Below are 21,377 nucleotides of genomic sequence, written 5' to 3' on the forward strand. Positions count from 1 at the left end.
TAAAATGCAAAAAAGGTTTGTAAAAATGCTCCACACTCCTCTATGTATGTTATTAGCACAGAGCACCCACCAAGCCACACAATTTATACCAAGCAAAATCATTTAGTCTTTGCCAGCAAATTACTTTGAGTAACAAGCAGCAGACCATTTACTTTGTTTGCACTTTGTTGATAAGAATACCGCATGGCATGCACATTACATCTCCTCCTGCAACTGCAAGCATTATTAGGGATGCACCGAAATTTCGGCCGCCGAAACATATCGGCCGAAAATGGTGCTTTCGGCAAATTACCGAAAGGAAAATCTTGCCGATAATGGGGCGGAAAATGGGGGCGGGACCTGGGCGGGCCTACGCCCACTGGTGCCGCCCATTGCAGGGGTGTTTTCCTGGCTCGTCCCCAGTCCTCCCTCCTCCTTTCCGACAGTGCGGTGATCTCCGTGTGTCACGGAGCTGTGCATTGAATTGCCTGGGCAGCTGCAGTAACAATGTCCCGCCTCCTGTGACAGACGGTACACTGATCCAATGGCGGGACATTGAATCAGCCTGGCATGATTACAGGAGGCGGGACATTGTTACTGCAGCCACCGGGGCAATTCAATGCACAGCTCTGTGACACACGGAGATCACCGCTCTGATCCGGGCATGGGTAAGGCTGCATTCACACTGGCAAGCTGCATGAGGGGGAAAGAGTGTACCCAGGGCAAGCATTGCAGAGTTTTGTCCGCAGCTAAATCACAAGTTTTTTGTGCCTACAGTGCTGCTGCATCCAAAATAGTCATTTGTGTGAATGTAGCCATGCTATATAAAACCAGGTCACAGGACAAAGGCTTTATTGACCATATAAAAAAAAAATAATAATAATCTTGATTTTGACCCAGCTAGGTTTTTATCGCCATGTGATAGAATGGGGAAGGGTCAAGTTATTGCTAGTAGAGGTGGTGTGGACTAAAGCCATTGGAATACATGGAAAACACTGTGCATGTATTTTTATCAGGCAGGCTGCATCTGAGGGGAACTGGTGAGGCTGCTTTGATCTCCTGTACCATGTCCCCAGTCTCTGGCCATCTCCTGTACCATGTCCCCAGTCTCTGGCCATCTCCTGTACCATGTCCCCAGTCTCTGGCCATCTCCTGTACCATGTCCCCAGTCTCTGGCCATCTCCTGTACCATGTCCCCAGTCTCTGGCCATCTCCTGTACCATGTCCCCAGTCTCTGGCCATCTCCTGTACCATGTCCCCAGTCTGACCATCTGCTGTATGAAAATATTTTTTTAAAAACAGTCATTTTCGGTATCGGTGCTGTTTCGGTATCGGTTTTCGGCCTAGTGTATTTTTCATTTTCGGTTTTGGCACCAAAAAACCCATTCGGTGCACCCCTAATTGTTATGTTATTCCTGCTTAATTTTACATTTCAAAACATTTTAAAATGGCTCACATATTCCGGCAGTGTGTGACGCAGACTCTGAGTAAAGGCCGGGGTGCATTTTAAAATAGATTTGAGCTTAATTAAAATCGCTTTTTTCCTTAGAGAGAAGTAGAGAACATTTACATTCCCTCACTTTACTGCAGCTCCGCTCGGGCTGAGGAACGGAGCCGCCGACGTCACTTCTGGCTGCTTCACGAAACCCGGAAGTAACCTGGCTGCAGCGCAAGGTGGGTTAAATACCCGCAAATGAAGCGCCATGGATGCAATCTTGTGATTGCATCGACATGGCGCTTCCCATAGTGCACTGTTTTTTTTTTTAAATGTCCCCCTATGGACGGGCCACCGCTGGTTGCAGGCCAAACCAGAATAACCGATCCTACTACCAGCATGCTTTCATTTTGTAAAAACACAGGGACAGGACCTTTGTTCTTATATGGACTCTGGAAAAAGGATTTACATTGGGTACAAAAAAAATGTCCTCATCTATTGAAGGAAGTGTGACGACATTGAAAAGGTCCAAGATAATAGAATCAGGGGATTGTTTGGTGCTCAAAGTGCCACCTGAAGGACCTTATACTGGAAGCTAGTGTCAGCTGAAGCCTAAAATCCTAGTAGAACGTGTGAACAGAAGACCAGATGGCAGACTTGCAAATCTAGGGTGAAATTCCCTAATGCCAAAAAGCGCAAGAGAAACGTGTAGGATCTAGTAGATTGCACCTTGACCAGAAAGGGTGGGACTTGATCCTTTTTAGACCATAAGCTTGAATGATGGTCTGCTAAGTCAATGTTTCTTAACTCCAGTCCTCAAGTAACCCCAACAGGTCATTTTTTCAGGATTTCCCTCAGATGAAAAGGCTGTGGTAATTACTAAGGCAGTGAAACTGAACATCCCTTGTAATAGCAAAAAGCATGACAGGACCTCTTAAATATGAGATCTGGTGTCAAAAAGTCCTCAGAACTCATATTTAGTCTAAAATGCAATAAAAAAAAAAAAAGAAAAGAAAAGAAAAAAAAAAGCGTAAAATAAAAAAATGGCCCTATAATACCTGTGGGCAAAAGTGACATTTTGACGTCGCTTCCGCCCAGCAATTGTATGGAGACGGATGGAGGCCATCTACCTCTCACTCGTCTCCATACCTGACAGGAGACAGAACGCGATCTCCTCCGCCGCTGCTGACAGCTCCGGTAAGTGGCAGGAGGGGGGCCCTCATATCCTGCCACTGATGAAAGTGATCTCGTGGCGAATCCGCCACAGAGACCACTTTTATCTTGTAGCGGACCACCCGCTGAAGAAGGGGATACCGGGGTTATAGCAGCTAGCTGCTACTATAACGATATCCTCCTTCAAACAGCAGCCGTAAAACTGCGGCGGGGGTCCGTAAGTGGTTAAATGTTATACTTATAAGAATTTGTGTGATCTCTCTTTGCACAGATCAAATACATTTCTAAAAATCAAACCATCACAGATCTAAGGCTGCAATAGTATAGTTGGCCGATTATTATTTCGATCAGATACAAAAAAAAAAACTTTTACTTTAAATGTAATGCCTTATATTACCCTCCAAACTGTTTAACCACTTCCCGACCGGCGCAGGACGATGTACGTCGGCAGAATGGCACGTGCAGGCAAATTGGCATACAGGTACGTCCATTTGAAATTGCCACCGTGCCATTGCGTGCGTGCCGCCGGCGGTGCGCGCGTGTGCCAGTCAGGACCCCCGTGAGTCTGGTCGTGGGTCCTGCGGATTCAATCGTGGGTGTACCGGGGGTACCCCCGATCGTCTCACGGGGAGGCTGAACGGGGAGATGCGGAAGTAAACAGCATCTCCCCATTCTGCCTAGAAACAAGTGACACTGATCTATGCTCCCTGTGATTGGAGCAGAGATCAGTGTTCACTAACACAGCCACGCCCCCCAGTTAGTAACACGCCTCTAGGACACACTTAACCCCTACACTGCCACCCCCTGGAATCAGTGCATTTGTAGAACACGGTTTGCTGTATAAATGACAATGGTCCCAAAAATGTCTGATGTGTCCGCCATAATGTCAGTCACAATAAAAAAAATAAAAAATCTCGCTGATCGCCGCCATTATTAGTAAAAACATTTTTTTTAATAAAAATGGCATAAAACGATCCCCTATTTTGTAAACGCTATAAATTTTGCGCAAACCAATCAATAGTCGCCTATTGCGTTTTTTTTTATACCAAAAATATGTAGAAGAATACGTATCGGCCTAAACTGAGGAAAAAAAAAAGTGTTTTTTTTTTTAAATATATTTTTGGGGGATATTTATTATAGCAAAAAGTAAAGAATAATGCGTTTTTTTTTCCAAAATGGTCGCTTTTTTTTTGTTTCTAGGGCAAAAAATAAAAACTGCAGGGGTGATCAAATACCACCAAAAGAAAGCTCTATTTGTGGGAAAAAAATGACGTCAATTTTGTTTGGAAGCCACGTCGCACGACAGCGCAATTCTCAGAGCGACACAGTGCCGAATCGCAAAAAATGGTCTGGTCTGAAAGTCGTTAAACAACAAACATGTCATACTTAGCTGATCTGTTTAATTGTTTTGCACAGAGCAGCCCTGATTCTCCTCTTCTGGGGTCCCCCGTCAGCACTTCTGGCTCTTCCTTCCTTTAGAGTGCCCCTAGATCAAGGTTAAAAAAAAAAAAACTTCTGCCTTTGGAATCACTCCCTTGCTTCTCCTGCCCAGGACTACCTGTCCCATGAGGCAAGTTCTCAGGCACTTACTGACATGTATGGATGATGTACGGAGCTGCACCAACTAATCGATTATGAAAATAGTTGACAACTATTTTCATAATCAATTATGCAGAATAGTTGTTTTAGCACTATGTGCCGGTTCACACTGGGGCGGCTTCAAAGTCTAACGATTTTTCTTTAATAGAAGTCAATGCAAGCTGCTCCGAAGTCGCCCCAAAGTAGTACAGGGACCGTTTTCTAAGTCAGAGTGACTTGAGTTGCTCCCATTAGAACGGTTCCATTGCACTGCATGGAGCGCGACTTGTCAGACAAGTATGTCGTCTGACAGGTCACCCCTGCGTGAACCGGCACTACACGTATCTGGTATCTGTGATGAAATAAGAGTTCACAGCTCCTGGAATGAAAAGTACGAGTCCAGGATCTGAGAATTTGAAGCTTCTCCTAGGGAAATAAACTCTGGCCTGAGCCATGTCTAGGACTAGACCCAGCGAGAACAGAGCTCTAGAGAGGGCCTCCAACTCATCGGGGGGGGGGGGGGGGCTTAAAAACAAGTGTATATTCACTGGCATTGCAGTGGCTTTGCTAAGGCGGCACATTGCCAAAACAACAGGGGGGGGGGGGGGGGGGCTTTAGGCCACTTTCTAGCAAAGTCTTCTTTAAATGGATACAAGGCCAAAGGGCACACAACAAACACCTTGTCAGGGCATTTCCAATCTCCATAGAGGAAGCCTTGGAACAGTGGGTACCCCAAGAAAGTGTCAGTCTTCGGAGTTCTAAAAGATTCCAGACTGAGAACAACACTAGTAGAAGCAGTAGGCTGATCCTATGACTTTATAGTAGTGCATACTCTTTCCATTTGGGAGTAATAGGAGTAGACTGACTCCAGTAGGTACCCAAGAGACAGAGACAGAGTCTGCATGGGGAAGGTGTGGAAGCGTGCTCAGGGCCCACTAACAGGCCAGGTTTTATGTATTATCATGGGGAGATGAAGACTAGAATACTGCAATCACTGAATAGCAAATTATATCACCTTTCTTCACATGGTGTGGGAGTGTGGTAAAGTAAGACCATTGTGGTCACAGGTGTCCCAGTTTATTGCAGACACTTTTGATCTCCTGAATATATGTAGCCCACTCTTGGGACTCCTGAGGGTAATAGAGGACGAGGTGATGAACAACAACACGAGACAGTTCCCACGATTGCTGTATAAGGCTGCTTTCACACTGCAGTGGGAGCGGCGTCGGCGGTAAAGTGCCGCTATTTTTAGCGGCGCTTTACCGTCGTTTTAGCGGCGGTGTGCGGGCGCTAGCGGGTGGCTTTGCCGGCGGTATTGCCGCGGTGTCCCATTGATTTCAATGGGTAGGAGCAGTGAATACACCGCTCCTTCACCGCTGCAAAGATGTGGCTAGCAGGACTTTTTTCACCGTCCTGCCAGCGCATCGCTCCAGTGTGAAAGCCCTCCGGCTTTCACACTGGAGTTAAAGGGGCCGGTTTTTTTCAGGCGTTACACAGTCGCTATTTTTAGCGCTGTAATGCCTGAATACCGCCCCAGTGTGAAAGCAGCCTTACTATGTCAGAAAACTTATAGTCTTGAACTGGATTAAGAGTGAGGTTCTTACCTTATCTGCATGGAAAGGACTGGTTAATGCAAATATTACCCTGTACAGAATGACTTATGAAGCAAGAAAAAATGTAATAAAATATGGGGTGATGGATAAATTCTAAGAAAACTACGCCATGCGACACCTAAAGGACATGACTATATACCACTGTCAAATAAATATTCAACAAGAGATGCTATTGGTGAGGGCATATCTGGGGGGGGGGGGGAAAAGACGACGGCACACAGCACATATAGATGTGGGAGAATTAACCTCCATGGTTTTGGTTTATAAATTATTAGTTTGTTCTTTGCCATACCACATGCTGATGAACGATATGACCCGTAACTAATATGGGTAAATGGTAAATTATACAGAAATAAAAGCTATATGTGCCAACATATCTTTATCTGCGGACCGCGCAACATTGTAAACAGTCCATACTTCTGCTGCCTTGTTGACTATGGTTGAGATTGTATTCTGTAAATGATGCCTTTTTTTTTTATGTATGTACACTTGGCAAATAAAAACTTAAAAAAAAAAAAAAAAGCCATACTAAAGTCTTGTGGTCCCCCCCCCCTTTAAAAATAACAACCATGTTATATTTACCTGCTCTGTGCAGTGGTTTTGCACAGACCAGCCCAGATCCTCTTCTTCTAGGGTACAACGCTGGCCCTCCTGCTAAGTAAACCCACAGCAAGCAGCTTGCTACGAGCCGCTGCTCTGTGTGTCCATTCAGACACGGAGCTGTGGCTCTCCCACCCCTTCTCTCCTCATTGGCTCACCGACTTTAAGCCAATGGTGCCCACTGTGCGTCTCAGAAGGGAGAGTCCGGGACAACCGAATCTCTAGTGCAACATCGCTGGATCGACTGCTGCAGTAATGTTTTGTTGGACAAATATGTGCAGAAGCACAACCCTGTAAATGCAAAAAGTCCATGAAAAAGCTAAACTCCCCTTAGAAGAATTCTGACAAAAATATCTATTCCCTGCTTCAAAGGGCTACTTCCTACTTGCAGTGCTTTCCTATTTGCTGTGCTGTAAGGTACAGAATCAATCTAACAGTTCTTTTAATGAGAAATAACCGTTCAAAGATTACCTGATGTATCAAGTTCAGAGGGTTTATACCCGTACTTCAGAAAAGTATCTTTAATCTGATGGATATCTGAAGAGTTTCTTGTCTGCAGCACTCTGCAAATCTTTAAAAATGCATTCAGTTCATCGCCTCTCTCGAGGCTTCTGTTAATAGTACCTTGAGCATCAGTCTGTTAGATATAAATGAAGCAATATTAAAAATACAGAAAATAGTTAATCATATCAGCAATGGACAATCATGACTATTCCATCGTGCTTTAGTCTGACAGAGCGATAGAGTTGCCACATAACATCTGTGGCCAGAAAATAAACGTGTACTATTGCACACACTGCCTCCTAGGAATGGTGAAAAGCTGGCTTGCTGTGCGCACACCAAACTACATATAGTAAAGCGTGTCTGCACCTGAGATCTAATATGAAAATTGCTATTTTTTAGAGAAGGGAATTTTGAGGCATTTATAGGCCACAGTATCATCACTTCAAGCAGGTCTGTCACCTGCAGTATCTACTACTGATCTTCGCAATTTGGGTGTGTCTATTAGACTTGTCAGAAAACAGAGACAGTCTTATCTGGTTGAAACAAAAATTTCACCATGGGCTTCTACTGTCAGAGCAATTTAGAGCTCTAAAAGTGTCAGCCATTTCTCAATCTAGAAGAGCTGCTACAACACAAAACAGCTGTTCTACTAAACTATGCCTTAAAAATCAGTGGCCACCATAAAATAAGGTGTATGGGAAGCGGAAAAAAAAATAAAAAATTATATAATTTTTTGGTAGTAGAAGAATTTAGGACCCTTTTCAGGTTTTGGATTTTCTATCATTTTCAATCTCAGTGTCAATGGTCAAGTTGTTCCAAAGACATAGTCCTTCAAGTAAGAAGATAATCCAATGTGGCTTCACAGCCATCAGTCAGATTTGTATTTCAAGTGCAAGCTTGAATCCGATTGGTGGATTTGGGACAAAACAAGGCTTTTTTTTCTTCAGCAATAAGTGAGGCCTAATATGTGAACCTATTTCCTTAGATGATTTGTTCTTAACCATTTGTTGAGAGCATCACCTAACCTTTACTCCTACGATTTCCGAGCGTAGATCATGCAGCACTCTCATAGGAGATTCATCTTCATAGTCTGCAGAAAGGAGAAAATTGCTTTTACAAACAGAAACGTGACAGTGCATGGTTTGCAAAAGTATAAATTAACATTTGTGCTTCAAGAAAATAACAACTAAAACAAAAGTAGAAGCTAAGATGATCCTTGGGCCAAGTATAGTGGACATTTTAGTATGCTACAAACAATGTTTTGAAGACCATCAGGCTTCCAGCAGGTATTTAACAAGCTTCAGAAGGCATTTAGCAAGAATTTACTAAACATCTCCAGAGCTTGTCCAATAGTTTCCCTGTCCTTTCTAAATTTCACAAGTGTGCTATAGAGCAGGCCCAAAATGAAATAATCACATTTTCCTACACTTGTGCACACCCCAGTGTCTTAGTGCCCATTCACACCGGAATCGCACAGAAACGCAGAGCACGTTCAATTTTCAGCCCATTCATTTGATCCCGTGCAGGCAAATGCACTGCATATGGGGCATTAGGATTATATTGACACCCGCAGCAGATTACACACCCAGTGTGTTTTGAACGCGGTGTGGAACATTTGCACAAAATGCAGGTTTCCTGCAACACAGTCTTGTGTAAACGGGCCCTTAAAGTGAAAGTAAACACTTATCGTTTTCACTCAAGGAAGATGCCATTTTGGCCTCTGTTTGATCTTCAACTGTCATGATGCTGCATGTGTGATCTGTTAAGACACCAGCCATTGGATGGTTTGACAACTTGGTTGCGAGCACAATCATTGTGACCGTTATGTTCCCAGCACGTGCCGGAAATGTAACCTTTTTGAAACTGTTAAATCAATGCGTTTAGTTCTGCTCTAAAGTAAACTTGTACTCTGTTTATACAAGGAACCCAGCAGACACCCTCTGTGGAGTGCTTACTTAAGGTTGAACTCTAGCAATTACTCAGACGTAAAGCTGAACTAAAGATTTTTTTCTTTATATTGCAAAAACCCTCCCTTAAAAACTGCAAATTAAAAATCATGCATGCATTTAAAAATCACAACTCCGTATACACTTTTGCATACTATACATATGCCATCTGACCTAGTTTTTTCATCAGCATTAGTGGTAGGTGATGAAAGGGTGCTACCATCTCAGGGAAAGGATGAGATTATTCCCTCACCACAGGTTCTCTAGCCAATTATCAACCACCGCACACACATATACGTCGGCAGAATGGCACAGGCAGGCAAATGGAACGTACAGGTATGTCCCTTTAAATTTGCCACCTTTTGGGCACGCGTGCACCCGCCACATGAGCAAGTCTGCGGGTCCTGGGTCCCTGGGAACTCTATGATCACCAGCGGGCCGTGATTGCGGTCTGGAGAGGCCTATGTAAACAAGGCATTTCCCCATTCTCCCTTGTGTCATGACAGATCTACTGCTCCCTGTCATCGGGAGCAGTGATCGCTGTCATGTCCTAGGTAGACCATCCCCCCACAGTTAGAATCACTCCCTAGGACACACTTTACCCCTTGATCAGCCCCTAGTGTTTAACCCCTTCCCTGCCAGTGTAATTTAAACAGTAATCAGTGCATTTTTATAGCACTGATCGCTGTATAAATGACAATGGTCCCAAAATAGTGTCAAAAGTGTCCGATATGTCCGCCATAATGTTGCAATCAGGATAAAAAATAAAACAAAACAAAAAAACAAAAAAAATAAAAAATAAAACACGCAGATCGTGCAAACCAATCAATATACGCTTATTGTGATTTTTTTTTTACCAAAGATATGTAGAATACATATCAGCCTAAACTGAGGGAAAAAAAAAATAGTTTATATATTTTTGGGGGATATTTATTATAGCAAAAAGTAAAAAAACCTTCGTTAGGCTAACCGGTGACCGTATTTCTACGAGCCTTTCAGGACAGCACCTTGGAGAGAGCGTAGCTCCACCTCTTCACAGGAAACACTACGTGAGAACACCCCTTTTAAAAGAAGTCCTCCAACATGCTGGAAAATATAAGCAGACAGTTACCAAGCTCTATAATTATACATGATAACCTAGGGAGGAAAGTAGGCTGCTGTCCTGAAAGGCTCGTAGAAATACCGTCACCGGTAAGTCTAACTAAGGTTTTCTCACTTCGCCTTTCAGGACAGCACCTTGGAGAGGATAACCGAAAAACTTACTGCAGGGTGGGACTACTGCCTGTAAAACCTTCCTACCAAAGGATTGGTCCGAGGCTGAAAGCAGATCCAAGCGCTAGTGCCCTATAAAAGGTTGAAAAAAACTAGACCATGTGGCAGCCTTGCAAATTTGCTCAGGAGATGCCCCGGCCCTTTCTGCCCATGATACCGCTACTGCTCGAGTCGAATGAGGCAAAATCCCTTCTGGAGGTTCCGGACCCAAAGAAGTGTATACCTCTTTAATGGCTTGTTTTAACCATCTTCCGAGGGTGCTTTTGGAAGCTTTACAACCCTTGGGAGTACCTTCAATTAAAACAAAGAGTGAAGATGATTTTCTAAAGCCCTTTGTTATCTCAAGATATATAAGAAGACACCTCCTGACATCAAGAGTATGGAAGGCTTCTTCCCCTGGCCCCGAAGGTAAAGGGCAAAATGTATGGAGAATGATCTCCTGTGTATGATGAAAGACTGAAGCCACTTTTGGCAGGAAGGCTGGATCTGTCCTTAAGACTACCCTATCTGGTAGACATCTCATAAAGGGTTCTTTAAATTGATAGAGCTTATAACTCACTGATTCTATGGGCAGAAGTTACTGCCACTAACAAAACTTTAGCCATAGCCCTAAAAAATCTGATTATTAAAAAGGTTCCCATGACAGGGTTCTTTCCAAAAAAAAAAAAAAAAAAAAAAAAAAAAAATGATAAAGTAGCTACCTGCGTCTTGAGCGTACTTGCTGCTAACCCCTTCTCCAATCCGTCTTGAAAAAATTCCAAAACCGAAATTGTACTAAGCAAATTAGCGTTTTTTCTGGACCACCAGGTATTATACAACTTCCAGACTTTGAAATAAATGTCTCGTCACTTTTATTACTACCCTTCTTGCAAGTAGGAAAAGTTTCTCTGATAAGCCCTTCTGTCTTAAGATTTGTTCACCAGAAATCAGGCTTCCAAGGAGGTTTCACTGAGAGGTTCATCAACATTGAAAGCCAGGGTCTTTTCTGCCAATAAGGAGCTATTAAGATTAGTTCCGTGGATTCCAGCCTGAATTTGTCCCCTTCAAATGGACTGCGGATAGAGAGGCTAACTTGTTCTCTGCCCATCTCAGGATTTGGTAAGCTAGTTCCATCAAGGTTCTGCTTTTGGTGCCCCCTTGCTTTGTTAAATATAATACTGCCGTCATATTGTCCAACAATATTTGGACATGCTGTTTCACTAGAACTTCCTGGAAGGAGAGAAGGCTTAGCTAAATAGCCTTCAACTCTCTCCAATTCGACCTTCTTTGGTTTGGACCAAACCCCCTGAACCGGGAGTAAAACCCTTTCCCCTCTTGACCTTTTGGAACCTGGGAGATTACTAGGACTGAAACAACTAATCGATTAATCGACAACTAATCGATTATGAAATTAATCGATTACTATTTTCATAATCGATTAATCGGCCAGTAAAATAATGGTGTTAAAAAAAAACTAAAATGAGCTCTTGATAGTACAAAGAGCAAATAATGGCTACTGTAAAAATATTACTTTCACTGTTCTACAGTAAAAAAATAAACCCCTACAGTAGTGATTATCTGCTTTTTTCTACTATAAAGGGCTCATTTTCATTTTTTTAACCCCATTATGTTACTAAACGTCTTAGACCTGGTTCACATCTATGTGTTTATTGGTGCTTTTTGCAGAAATGCACTACAGTTCATTTACATGGTTTCCTATGAGTGTTCACATCTGAAAGGGTCAGGGACTTTCAAACGCAAAATGGTGCTTTATTGGTTCAACATACTTCAATGGAGAAGCTGCAGAAAAAGCATGTAATGCGTTTTTGCAGCAATTTGTGTTTTTTAATCTGCCCAAAAAAATGCAAAAATGCGAATTGCATTAAAATCACATGCGCAAAAATCAAAACGTACTGCAAAAGGCACGGCAGAAACAGATCAAAAGCAAACTGCATAGGTGTATACCGAGCCTTATGCTGGCCACACCAATCAATTTTCAGATGAGAATATTCAGACGAAAAATCTTTGTACATTCTGTTTTTAAAATGAATGTAATTTCTGAACGAAAACCACAAACACCGTCTGAGAATTCCTTTTGACTAAGAAGTTTTCTATGATGTCCAAATTTTCCTGTCACTGTGGTTGAAAATGAACGTCAATTTGACACACTTTTTTTTTAAGGTTATTAACCGATTAATCGAAACAATAATCGGCCAACTAATCGATTATAAAAATAATCGTTAGTTGCAGCCCTAGAGATTACTTTCTGTTGCATCAGCTCTTGGCAGATTTGTGATGTAAAACCGACTTGGGGGACTTTGTGAGAATTCTAGATGATTACCCTGTTTGATTAACCCCAGAACTCCAGTTCTTGTCGTTTCTTCCCAAACTGGCAAGAAATCCTGAAGTCTCCCGCCTACTGGAAGATCATCATTGTTTTTAAGGGGATTGCTCGGGGTTTCTAAAAAGTACCCCGCCTCTGCCTCTTCCTTTGAGAATTCCAGGGTCTTTTGTCTGGTCTTTTTCCTTATAGGTTTGTCGAAAAGGACGAAAAATTTTCCTCTTCTGCACCACTTTTTTTTTCTGAGGGAAAGCTTTCTTTTTGTCTGCAGTCCTATCAAGGACAGTATCTAATTCTGGCTGAACATCAGGTCCCCTGACCAAGTCTTTAGCCAGAGGGCTCTTCTCACTGAGTTAACAAGCACGGAGGATCTGGCAGACATCCTGATATATTCTGCAGAAGCATCTGCCATATATTTGACGGCCTTAAGCACTGTAGGGAAGGACTCCAATGTATCTTTTCTGGAGGTACCTGCTACCACATGATTCTTAAGTTGTGCCAAACAAAAGGAAGTCGCGGCCAGAGGACCCGCCCCTTGCTCCTGTGTTCCAGCAGCCGGAACCAATCGCTGTTACGCCCCGCCGAAAGTCTCTGCCCACCAGAACTGCCGTCACTCAGCGTCCGGGTTTCGGCGCTGCCATGCCGAAGCCTGGCATGGAACGCTTGTTCTGAGCATGCCCACGGCCCCCCGAACACCATGGGCAGACGACCTCCAGCAGCCCATTACTCCTGTGAGCCGGCAAAGGAAGGGACACCGGAACACCCCCCTCTCATATGGGAAGGTGCTGGGCTGGTCTGGTCTGAGCATCAAACTAGAAGGTACTGCCAAAACCATCTCCTTGAAGAAAGCGCAGCCTCTCTGGTTCCCCAGCAGTGCTTCCATGGCGGAGGAAACACTAAAACTGATGGCATGGTGGAAGCAGCTGCTTTTAAAAAGGGGCGTTGTCACGCAGTGTTTCCTATGAAGAGGTGGAGCTACACTCTCTCCAAGGTACTGTCCTGAAAGGCGAAGGGAGAAATTTTGCCTTTCAAAATTGTCACTTTTTTGTTTATCCACTTCAGCCCCGGACCAATAAACACCCTAAGGACCAGAGGTCTTTTTACAATTTCGCACTGCACTGCTTTAACTGGTAACGTGGTCATGCAATGTTGTACCCAAACGAAATTTGCGTCCTTTTCTTCCCACAAATAGAGCTTTCTTTTGATGGTATTTGATTGCCTCTGCAATTTTTATTTTTTGCGATATAAATGGAAAAAGACCGAAAATCTTGAGGAAAAAAAAAATGATATTTTCTACTTTTTGTTATAAGAAAAATCGAATAAACTCAATTTTAGTCAAACATTTAGGGCAAAATTTATTCAGCCACATGTCTTTAGTAAAAAAAATGTCAATAAGCGTATATATATTGGTTTGCGCAAAAGTTATAGCGTCTACAAACTAGAGTAAATTTTCTGGAATTTACACAGCTTTTAAATTACGACTGCCTATCTCATTTCTTGAGGTGAGAAAATGGCAGGGCAGTACAATCCCCCCCCCCCCCAAATGACCCCATTTTGGAAAGTAGACACCCCAAGGAAGTTGTGGAGAGGCATGTTGAGCCCATTGAATATTTTTATTTTTATTTTTGTCCCAAGTGATTGAATAATGACACAAAACAAAAAAAAAAAAAGTTTACAAAAAGTTGTCACTAAATGATATTGCTCACACATGCCATAGTTATGTGGAATTGCACCCCAAAATATATTCTGCTGCTTCTCCTGAGTACGGGGATACCACATATGTGGGACTCTTTGGGAGTCTAGCCACGTACGGTACCCCGAAAACCAATCACTGCCTTCAGGATTTCTAAGGGTGCAAATTTTTGATTTCACTCCTCACTACCCATCACAGTTTCGAAGGCCATAAAATGCCAAAATAACACAAAACCCCCCCAAATGACCCCATTTTGGAAAGTAGACACCCCAAGCTATTTACTGAGAGGCATGTTGAGTCCATGAAATATTTTATATTTTGCCACAAGTTGCAGGAATTTTACAATTTTTTTTTGCACAAAGTTGTCACTAAATGATATATTGCTCACACATGCTATGGGCATAAGTCAAATTACACCCCAAAATAAATTCTGCTGCTTCTCCCGAGTACGGGGATACCACATGTGGGGGACTTTTTGGGAGCCTAGCCACGTACGGGACCCCGAAAACCAAGCACTGCCTTCCGGATTTAAATATAAAATGCTACCAAAAAAACTGTTAGCGATCGCAGGGATCAGGCCTGACTCTGCGAAAGCTGCAGTTATGTGTTTAGTGTTTTGTAAGTGACAGTGATCGATCGATACTGCACTTGGGTGGGCTGGGCAGAGGGGCAAAACGCAGGTGCTAGCAGGTATCTGGGCTGATCCCGCTAACAATGCGTTTTTTTGGAACCCTAAACTGCTGGGGATGCTAGTATAGATCTGATCATATCAGATATTGATCTGTTCAGATTCTATACCACTACGGCAGGTTTATGCTTTGCGTGTGGGTGTTAGCGGCACTGGCACTAACCTAGCGCTGCCTGGGGCGACGCAGACCCTGACCCTAAAACCTAATTGATATCACCCGCCGGGTGATCAGGGGGTTAAACCTTTATTGGGTAATAAATGGTGGGTGCCCTGATGCTATAAAAAGCAAACTAACCAGAGTCACCCGTAACACTTATACGGTGATCACTGGTGAAAGGGTTAACTAGGGGCAATCAGGGGGTTCAAATTTTTATTAGGTAGTATATGGGGGTCCCTGGCGCTATATAAAAACCTGACGGGGAACCTAAATAACTAACTGGCTAACCAGCGTCACCAGTGACACTTATACTGTGATCGCTCGTGAAAGGGTTAACTAGGGGCAATCAGGGGGTTAAAACCATTATTGGGTAGTATATCGGGGTACCTAGCACTATAAAAACCTGGCGGTGAACCTAAAAAAATAACTAGCTACCTAGCGGCACTAGTGACACTAATGCAGCGATCAGAAAAACGATGGCTTAGTGACACTGGCAAAAGGGGGTGAAAGGGTTAACTAGGGGCAATCAGGGGGTTAAAACCATTATTGGGTAGTATATCGGGGGAACCTAGCGCTATAAAAACCTGGCGGTGAACCTAAAAAAAATAACTAGCTACCTAGCGACATCAGTGACACTAATGCAGCGATCAGAAAAATTATCGCTTTAGTGACACTGGCAAAAGGGGGTGAAAGGGTTAACTCTAGGGACAATCAGGGGGTTAAACCTTTATTGGGGGGGTGATAGGGGGCTACCCTGGACCTAACACTAACTGCCCTGACAGTTTTTACTTTTACAACTGACACTGAATGCAGTGATCAGTAAATAAATGATCACTGCAATCAGTGACACTGACTGGGGGGGGGGGGGGGGCTTGTGTGCCTATGTGTACCTACATGTCAGTGTAGTGTTGGTGCACACTTACTTTCTGTCTTCTCCTCGTAGTCCGGTCAAAAAGACCGCCCCGAGGAGAATGACATCACTTCCTCCTTCCTGTGTATACAATACACAGTGGGAGGAAGCTTCTCATTGGCCAGGAGCGATCGAGAGGGGGTAGCCAGAAACCAACGGCCATCCCCTCATCACGGATCGCTCCTGCAGCGAACCGGACCGCCGTCCCCAGCGGGAGGGGATCCGATCGGACCCCCCACCCGCTGGAAGGCAGACACGTACATGTACGTGCTTGTGCCTGCCTGTGCCATTGCGATGATGTACAATGGCAATACGGCGGTCCTTAAGTGGTTATAGTGCAAAAAATAAACACAGCGGTGATCAAATACCACCAAAAGAAAGCTCTATTTGTAGGAAAAAAAAGGACATCAATTTTGTCAGTTAAAGCGACGCAGTGCCAAATCGCAAAAAGTGCTCTGGTGAGGAAGGGGGTAAAATCTTCCGGGCTGAAGTGGCTAGAACAATTATGACGAGATGACAGCACTACTGTATGTACCTCAATGCCCTTTCCTTCAACATGGATTGTTAAAATATAAGGCAGAGACTAAATAAATTTGACTGATATTTTCAGCATAGTGTATAAGGCATGTTACTGTAATTTTCTACCTTTCGCTTGAGTATCAAATAGGGACACTGCTTCTCTCTCTCGCTTTTTCTGTCTAATGGCTGTAACTGTATCCCATTTTATTTAGCAAATAAACCTTTATTCTTTAAAAGATGCAACAAATGAGACAAGTGAACACAGGACAGGACTGGAAGGAGCCACACTTTTCTGTGCTCTGCAGGTCTCTGGTTCCTATGGCAATTTGGGAGCAAACTAAAAGAGGTGTGGAAAGCCTATGAACTCTTAGCTGTTCAGCTAGCAAAGTTGAAGCCAAGAGGTCATAGAGGATCTCAGGTCCTGCACAGCAGCTAGGAGATATTCGGGGAAAAGCCACCAGACACAAAGAGGGACATTTCCCAATCCTGTTGCAAAGCAACGTAATGCTACAACAGGGGCAGTGAAATGCAATGGGAGACAGATTTAAAACAAGGTAACAACCGAGTCATCAATTCCTCTTTAGTCTGCTCTAAAGAACACACAAATGCGACTGCATTGAACTTGCCCCTGATCACTGCCTATTTATGCATCTACTTGGAGTCAAAATCATTTTTATCTTCAGTAATAATTATGTCGGTCTTCGAACTTTGCAAACTGTTGCTCATGGCTGTCCAGGAATACAGACCGAGAGACACAAACCCATCAGATTTTGCTGAAGAAGACGCAGCTTGATTTGCAAGTATGCATGCATGCACTATTTTTTTAAAGCCATGTCAGAGTGTTTGGAAATTTATATCCAAACTAAATCACTAAATTTCTACATAAGCGTTAACATATTAGTGTGTTTTCAAAACATGTTTTCACTCTTTTACAACTTGCACGTTTCATTAAAATAGCTGCTGATCCGGTCATAAAAGTCTTTCTTCAGACACTTCTTGTTTATGAGGTGAGAACTTTTTCCCAACTATGCTCCTGCTTTTTCACTGTCAGATAAGCTTAGGATGGAGTTTCATTGCATAATTATGAAGCCGGTGCGGGGCAGTGATATACAACAGGTCAACTTTGCCATCCATTTTCCTTTGTCACAACTCTTACGGTTTCCTACACCCCACGCCCTGAAGAGAAACCCTCAATGTAATCCAGTAAATAGAAGTGGGAGGGTTATGCCTAATAAACTCCTGGAAGGCTGGAAGAACAGTGGGCCTGGGCACTGTCATATGTCAGGACCTGATCTGCTGCTCCTAATCAGAAATTATATGCTAAAGGTATGTTTTTTTTTTTACTGTTGGCTTATTAACCACTGGAAGATTTACCCTCCTTCATGACCAGGTCATTTTTTTAAATACTGCACTGCATTAATTTAACTGACAATTGCACAGTCGTGCGATGCTGTACCCAAATACAATTTATGTTCTTTTTCCCCCCACAAATAGAGCTTTCTTTTGGCGGTATTTGATCACCCCTGCGGTTTTTATTTTTTGTGCTATAAACAAAAAAAAAAAAAAAGGTACCAGTTACTTACCGGTAACTGTATTTCTGGGAAATCTTCCAGGACGGCACACCTGAGAGATGAGAGGCTCCTCCCTACAGGAAACCAGGCCTGTACTGGCCATCGGGACTACCGGGAGTTTCCCGGTGGGCCGATTGGCTCAGTGGGCCGGTTGTCAGACAGCGTGTTATGTGTTTGAATCACTACACTCTCCCTGGACTCTCCGTGTCTGTCCTGTGTTACAATAAGGCTGGCGGCGGCAGCTCCGCTCCTGCACCCGGCACACAAGCACCACCCCCTAGTGATGCTGGCATAAATTGTACCGGAATGAAATTGACAATCTGGGAACAGGGGCGGACTGAGCTGCCATAGCACTGGCTCTATCTCCGCCTCCACCTCCTCCTGATCACTGGTTGCTATAGCCGCCTTGCGTCTGGCAACCAGTGACGTCACAGCCCAGCGTTGAATGCGGAGGAGGATTTTACATCCTCCTCCTCCGCGCTAGTGCTGCTGAGTCACTGCTGGTTCTTTCACCTCCGCACTTGGCTCCAGTGACTGGCTTGCAGCTTGTGTGGGGTGTTTCTGTTCCCACACACTGCGATTACAGTGTGTACTGCACGGCATCTCTCCCTTCCTCCCCCCTCCTGCCCACCTCACACTAACACATGGTCTGAAGTCCCCTCCCCCTTTTCCTCGACTCACAGACAGGAGAAGGAGGGGGAGGAGAACGGACACAACAGGACGGGATGTGCTGATCAGAGGTTTGTGCTTGGCACTTGCAGGAGAAGAAGACACAGAGAGACGGGGGGCAAGTTGTCAAAAAAGAATACTTGCAGCGATTTTGGGGGATAAGAGCATGCTGGATGTGCTAGGAGGCACTTTAGCTGAGGAGAGAAATTGTGCTGGAGGGGGGGGGGTCAGATTTTTTTATTCAACCCCCCCCCCTTCCTGCACAATTTCTCTCCCCTCCCAAAGTGTGCCCTCCTAGCACATCCAGCATGCTCTTATCCCCCAAAATCACTGCAAGTATTCTTCTTTCACAACTTGCCCCCTTCCCCATCTTCAAAGAAAAACTGGCTGCTATCACGGGGATAATTGTACTGTCTGGTATCCTTGGAACTTTGACAGACTATCAGGAGGTGCACTCCTCTTCCTCCTCTCTCCACTAACTACCCCCCTGCCATACACTCCGCACTCCTCTCCTGTACATGTTACCCCCCTGCCATACACTCCGCACTCCTCCACTGTACATGTTACCCCCCTGCCATACACTCCGCACTCCTCCACTGTACATGTTACCCCCCTGCCATACACTCCACACTTCTCCACTGTACATGTTACCCCCCTGCCATACACTCCGCACTCCTCAACTGTACATGTTACCCCCCTGCCATACACTCCGCACTCCTCCACTGTACATGTTACCCCCCTGCCATACACTCCGCACTCCTCCACTGTACATGTTACCCCCCTGCCATACACTCCGCACTCCTCAACTGTACATGTTACCCCCCTGCCATACACTCCACACTTCTCCACTGTACATGTTACCCCCCTGCCATACACTCCACACTTCTCCACTGTACATGTTACCCCCCTGCCATACACTCCGCACTCCTCAACTGTACATGTTACCCCCCTGCCATACACTCCACACTTCTCCACTGTACATGTTACCCCCCTGCCATACACTCCGCACTCCTCCACTGTACATGTTACCCCCCTGCCATACACTCCACACTTCTCCACTGTACATGTTACCCCCCTGCCATACACTCCGCACTCCTCAACTGTACATGTTACCCCCCTGCCATACACTCCACACTTCTCCACTGTACATGTTACCCCCCTGCCATACACTCCGCACTCCTCCACTGTACATGTTACCCCCCTGCCATACACTCCACACTCCTCCACTGTACATGTTACCCCCCTGCCATACACTCCGCACTCCTCCACTGTACATGTTACCCCCCTGCCATACACTCCACACTTCTCCACTGTACATGTTACCCCCCTGCCATACACTCCGCACTCCTCCACTGTACATGTTACCCCCCTGCCATACACTCCACACTCCTCCACTGTACATGTTACCCCCCTGCCATACACTCCGCACTCCTCCACTGTACATGTTACCCCCCTGCCATACACTCCGCACTCCTCCACTGTACATGTTACCCCCCTGCCATACACTCCGCACTCCTCAACTGTACATGTTACCCCCCTGCCATACACTCCGCACTCCTCCACTGTACATGTTACCCCCCTGCCATACACTCCCCACTCCTCCACTGTACATGTTACCCCCCTGCCATACACTCCACACTTCTCCACTGTACATGTTACCCCCCTGCCATACACTCCGCACTCAACTGTACATGTTACCCCCCTGCCATACACTCCACACTCCTCCACTGTACATGTTACCCCCCTGCCATACACTCCGCACTCCTCCACTGTACATGTTACCCCCCTGCCATACACTCCCCACTCCTCCACTGTACATGTTACCCCCCTGCCATACACTCCCCACTCCTCCACTGTACATGTTACCCCCCTGCCATACACTCCGCACTCCTCCACTGTACATGTTACCCCCCTGCCATACACTCCGCACTCCTCTCCTGTACATGTTACCCCCCTGCCATACACTCCGCACTCCTCTCCTGTACATGTTACCCCCCTGCCATACACTCCGCACTCCTCCACTGTACATGTTACCCCCCTGCCATACACTCCACACTCCTCCCCTGTACATATTACCCCCCTGCCATACACTCCGCACTCCTCCACTGTACATATTACCCCCCTGCCATACACTCCGCACTCCTCTCCTGTACATGTTACCCCCCTGCCATACACTCCACACTCCTCCCCTGTACATATTACCCCCCTGCCATACACTCCACACTCCTCCCCTGTACATATTACCCCCCTGCCATACACTCCGCACTCCTCTCCTGTACATATTACCCCCCTGCCATACACTCCTCTCTTGTACATATCACCCCCCGCCATACACTCCGCACTCCTCTCCTGTACATATTACTCACCACCATACACTCCGCATTCCCTATTTATTAAACGTCAATTTGACCCACTTTTTTTTTTAAGGTTATTAACCGATTAATCAAAACAATAATCGGCCAACTAATCGATTCTGAAAATAATTGTTAGTTGCAGCCCTAAACAACACCCCCTTTAAGCCAATATTTAGTGCAATTTAAGACATGTGTTGTTGTTCTTAATGCCTGGGGGGGGGGGGTGTCCCTGAATGACCAGTGGCATTAAATAATAATCAGTTACCGTGACCAGTGGCATTAATATTAATTTAATGCCACTGGTCAATTATTAATTTAATGTCACTGGCTACAGTAACTGATCATCAATTACCGTGAGCAGTGGCATTAAATTATTGATCAGTTACCGTGGCCAGT

At 44.8% G+C, this 21,377-nt stretch overlaps 1 protein-coding gene across 3 annotated transcripts in view; it reads right to left on the reverse strand.

Moving 5' to 3' along the window:
- Positions 1 to 21,377, reverse strand: part of SKA3 (spindle and kinetochore associated complex subunit 3) — a 61,308-nt gene that overhangs the window by 28,667 nt on the left and 11,264 nt on the right. For all 3 annotated transcript variants that reach the window (XM_077484011.1, XM_077484013.1, XM_077484012.1), the window contains exons 3-4: positions 7,908 to 7,972; positions 6,850 to 7,015 (exon numbers count right to left, since the gene is read on the reverse strand). In XM_077484011.1, coding sequence (XP_077340137.1) covers positions 6,850 to 7,015; positions 7,908 to 7,972 — 231 coding nt within the window. The remainder of the gene's footprint in view (positions 1 to 6,849; positions 7,016 to 7,907; positions 7,973 to 21,377) is intronic.

This window comes from Lithobates pipiens, unplaced genomic scaffold (assembly GCF_037356315.1).
Source record: "Lithobates pipiens isolate NorthernLeopardFrog02 unplaced genomic scaffold, aLitPip1_a1.2 Scaffold_16, whole genome shotgun sequence".
NCBI lineage: Eukaryota > Metazoa > Chordata > Amphibia > Anura > Ranidae > Lithobates > Lithobates pipiens.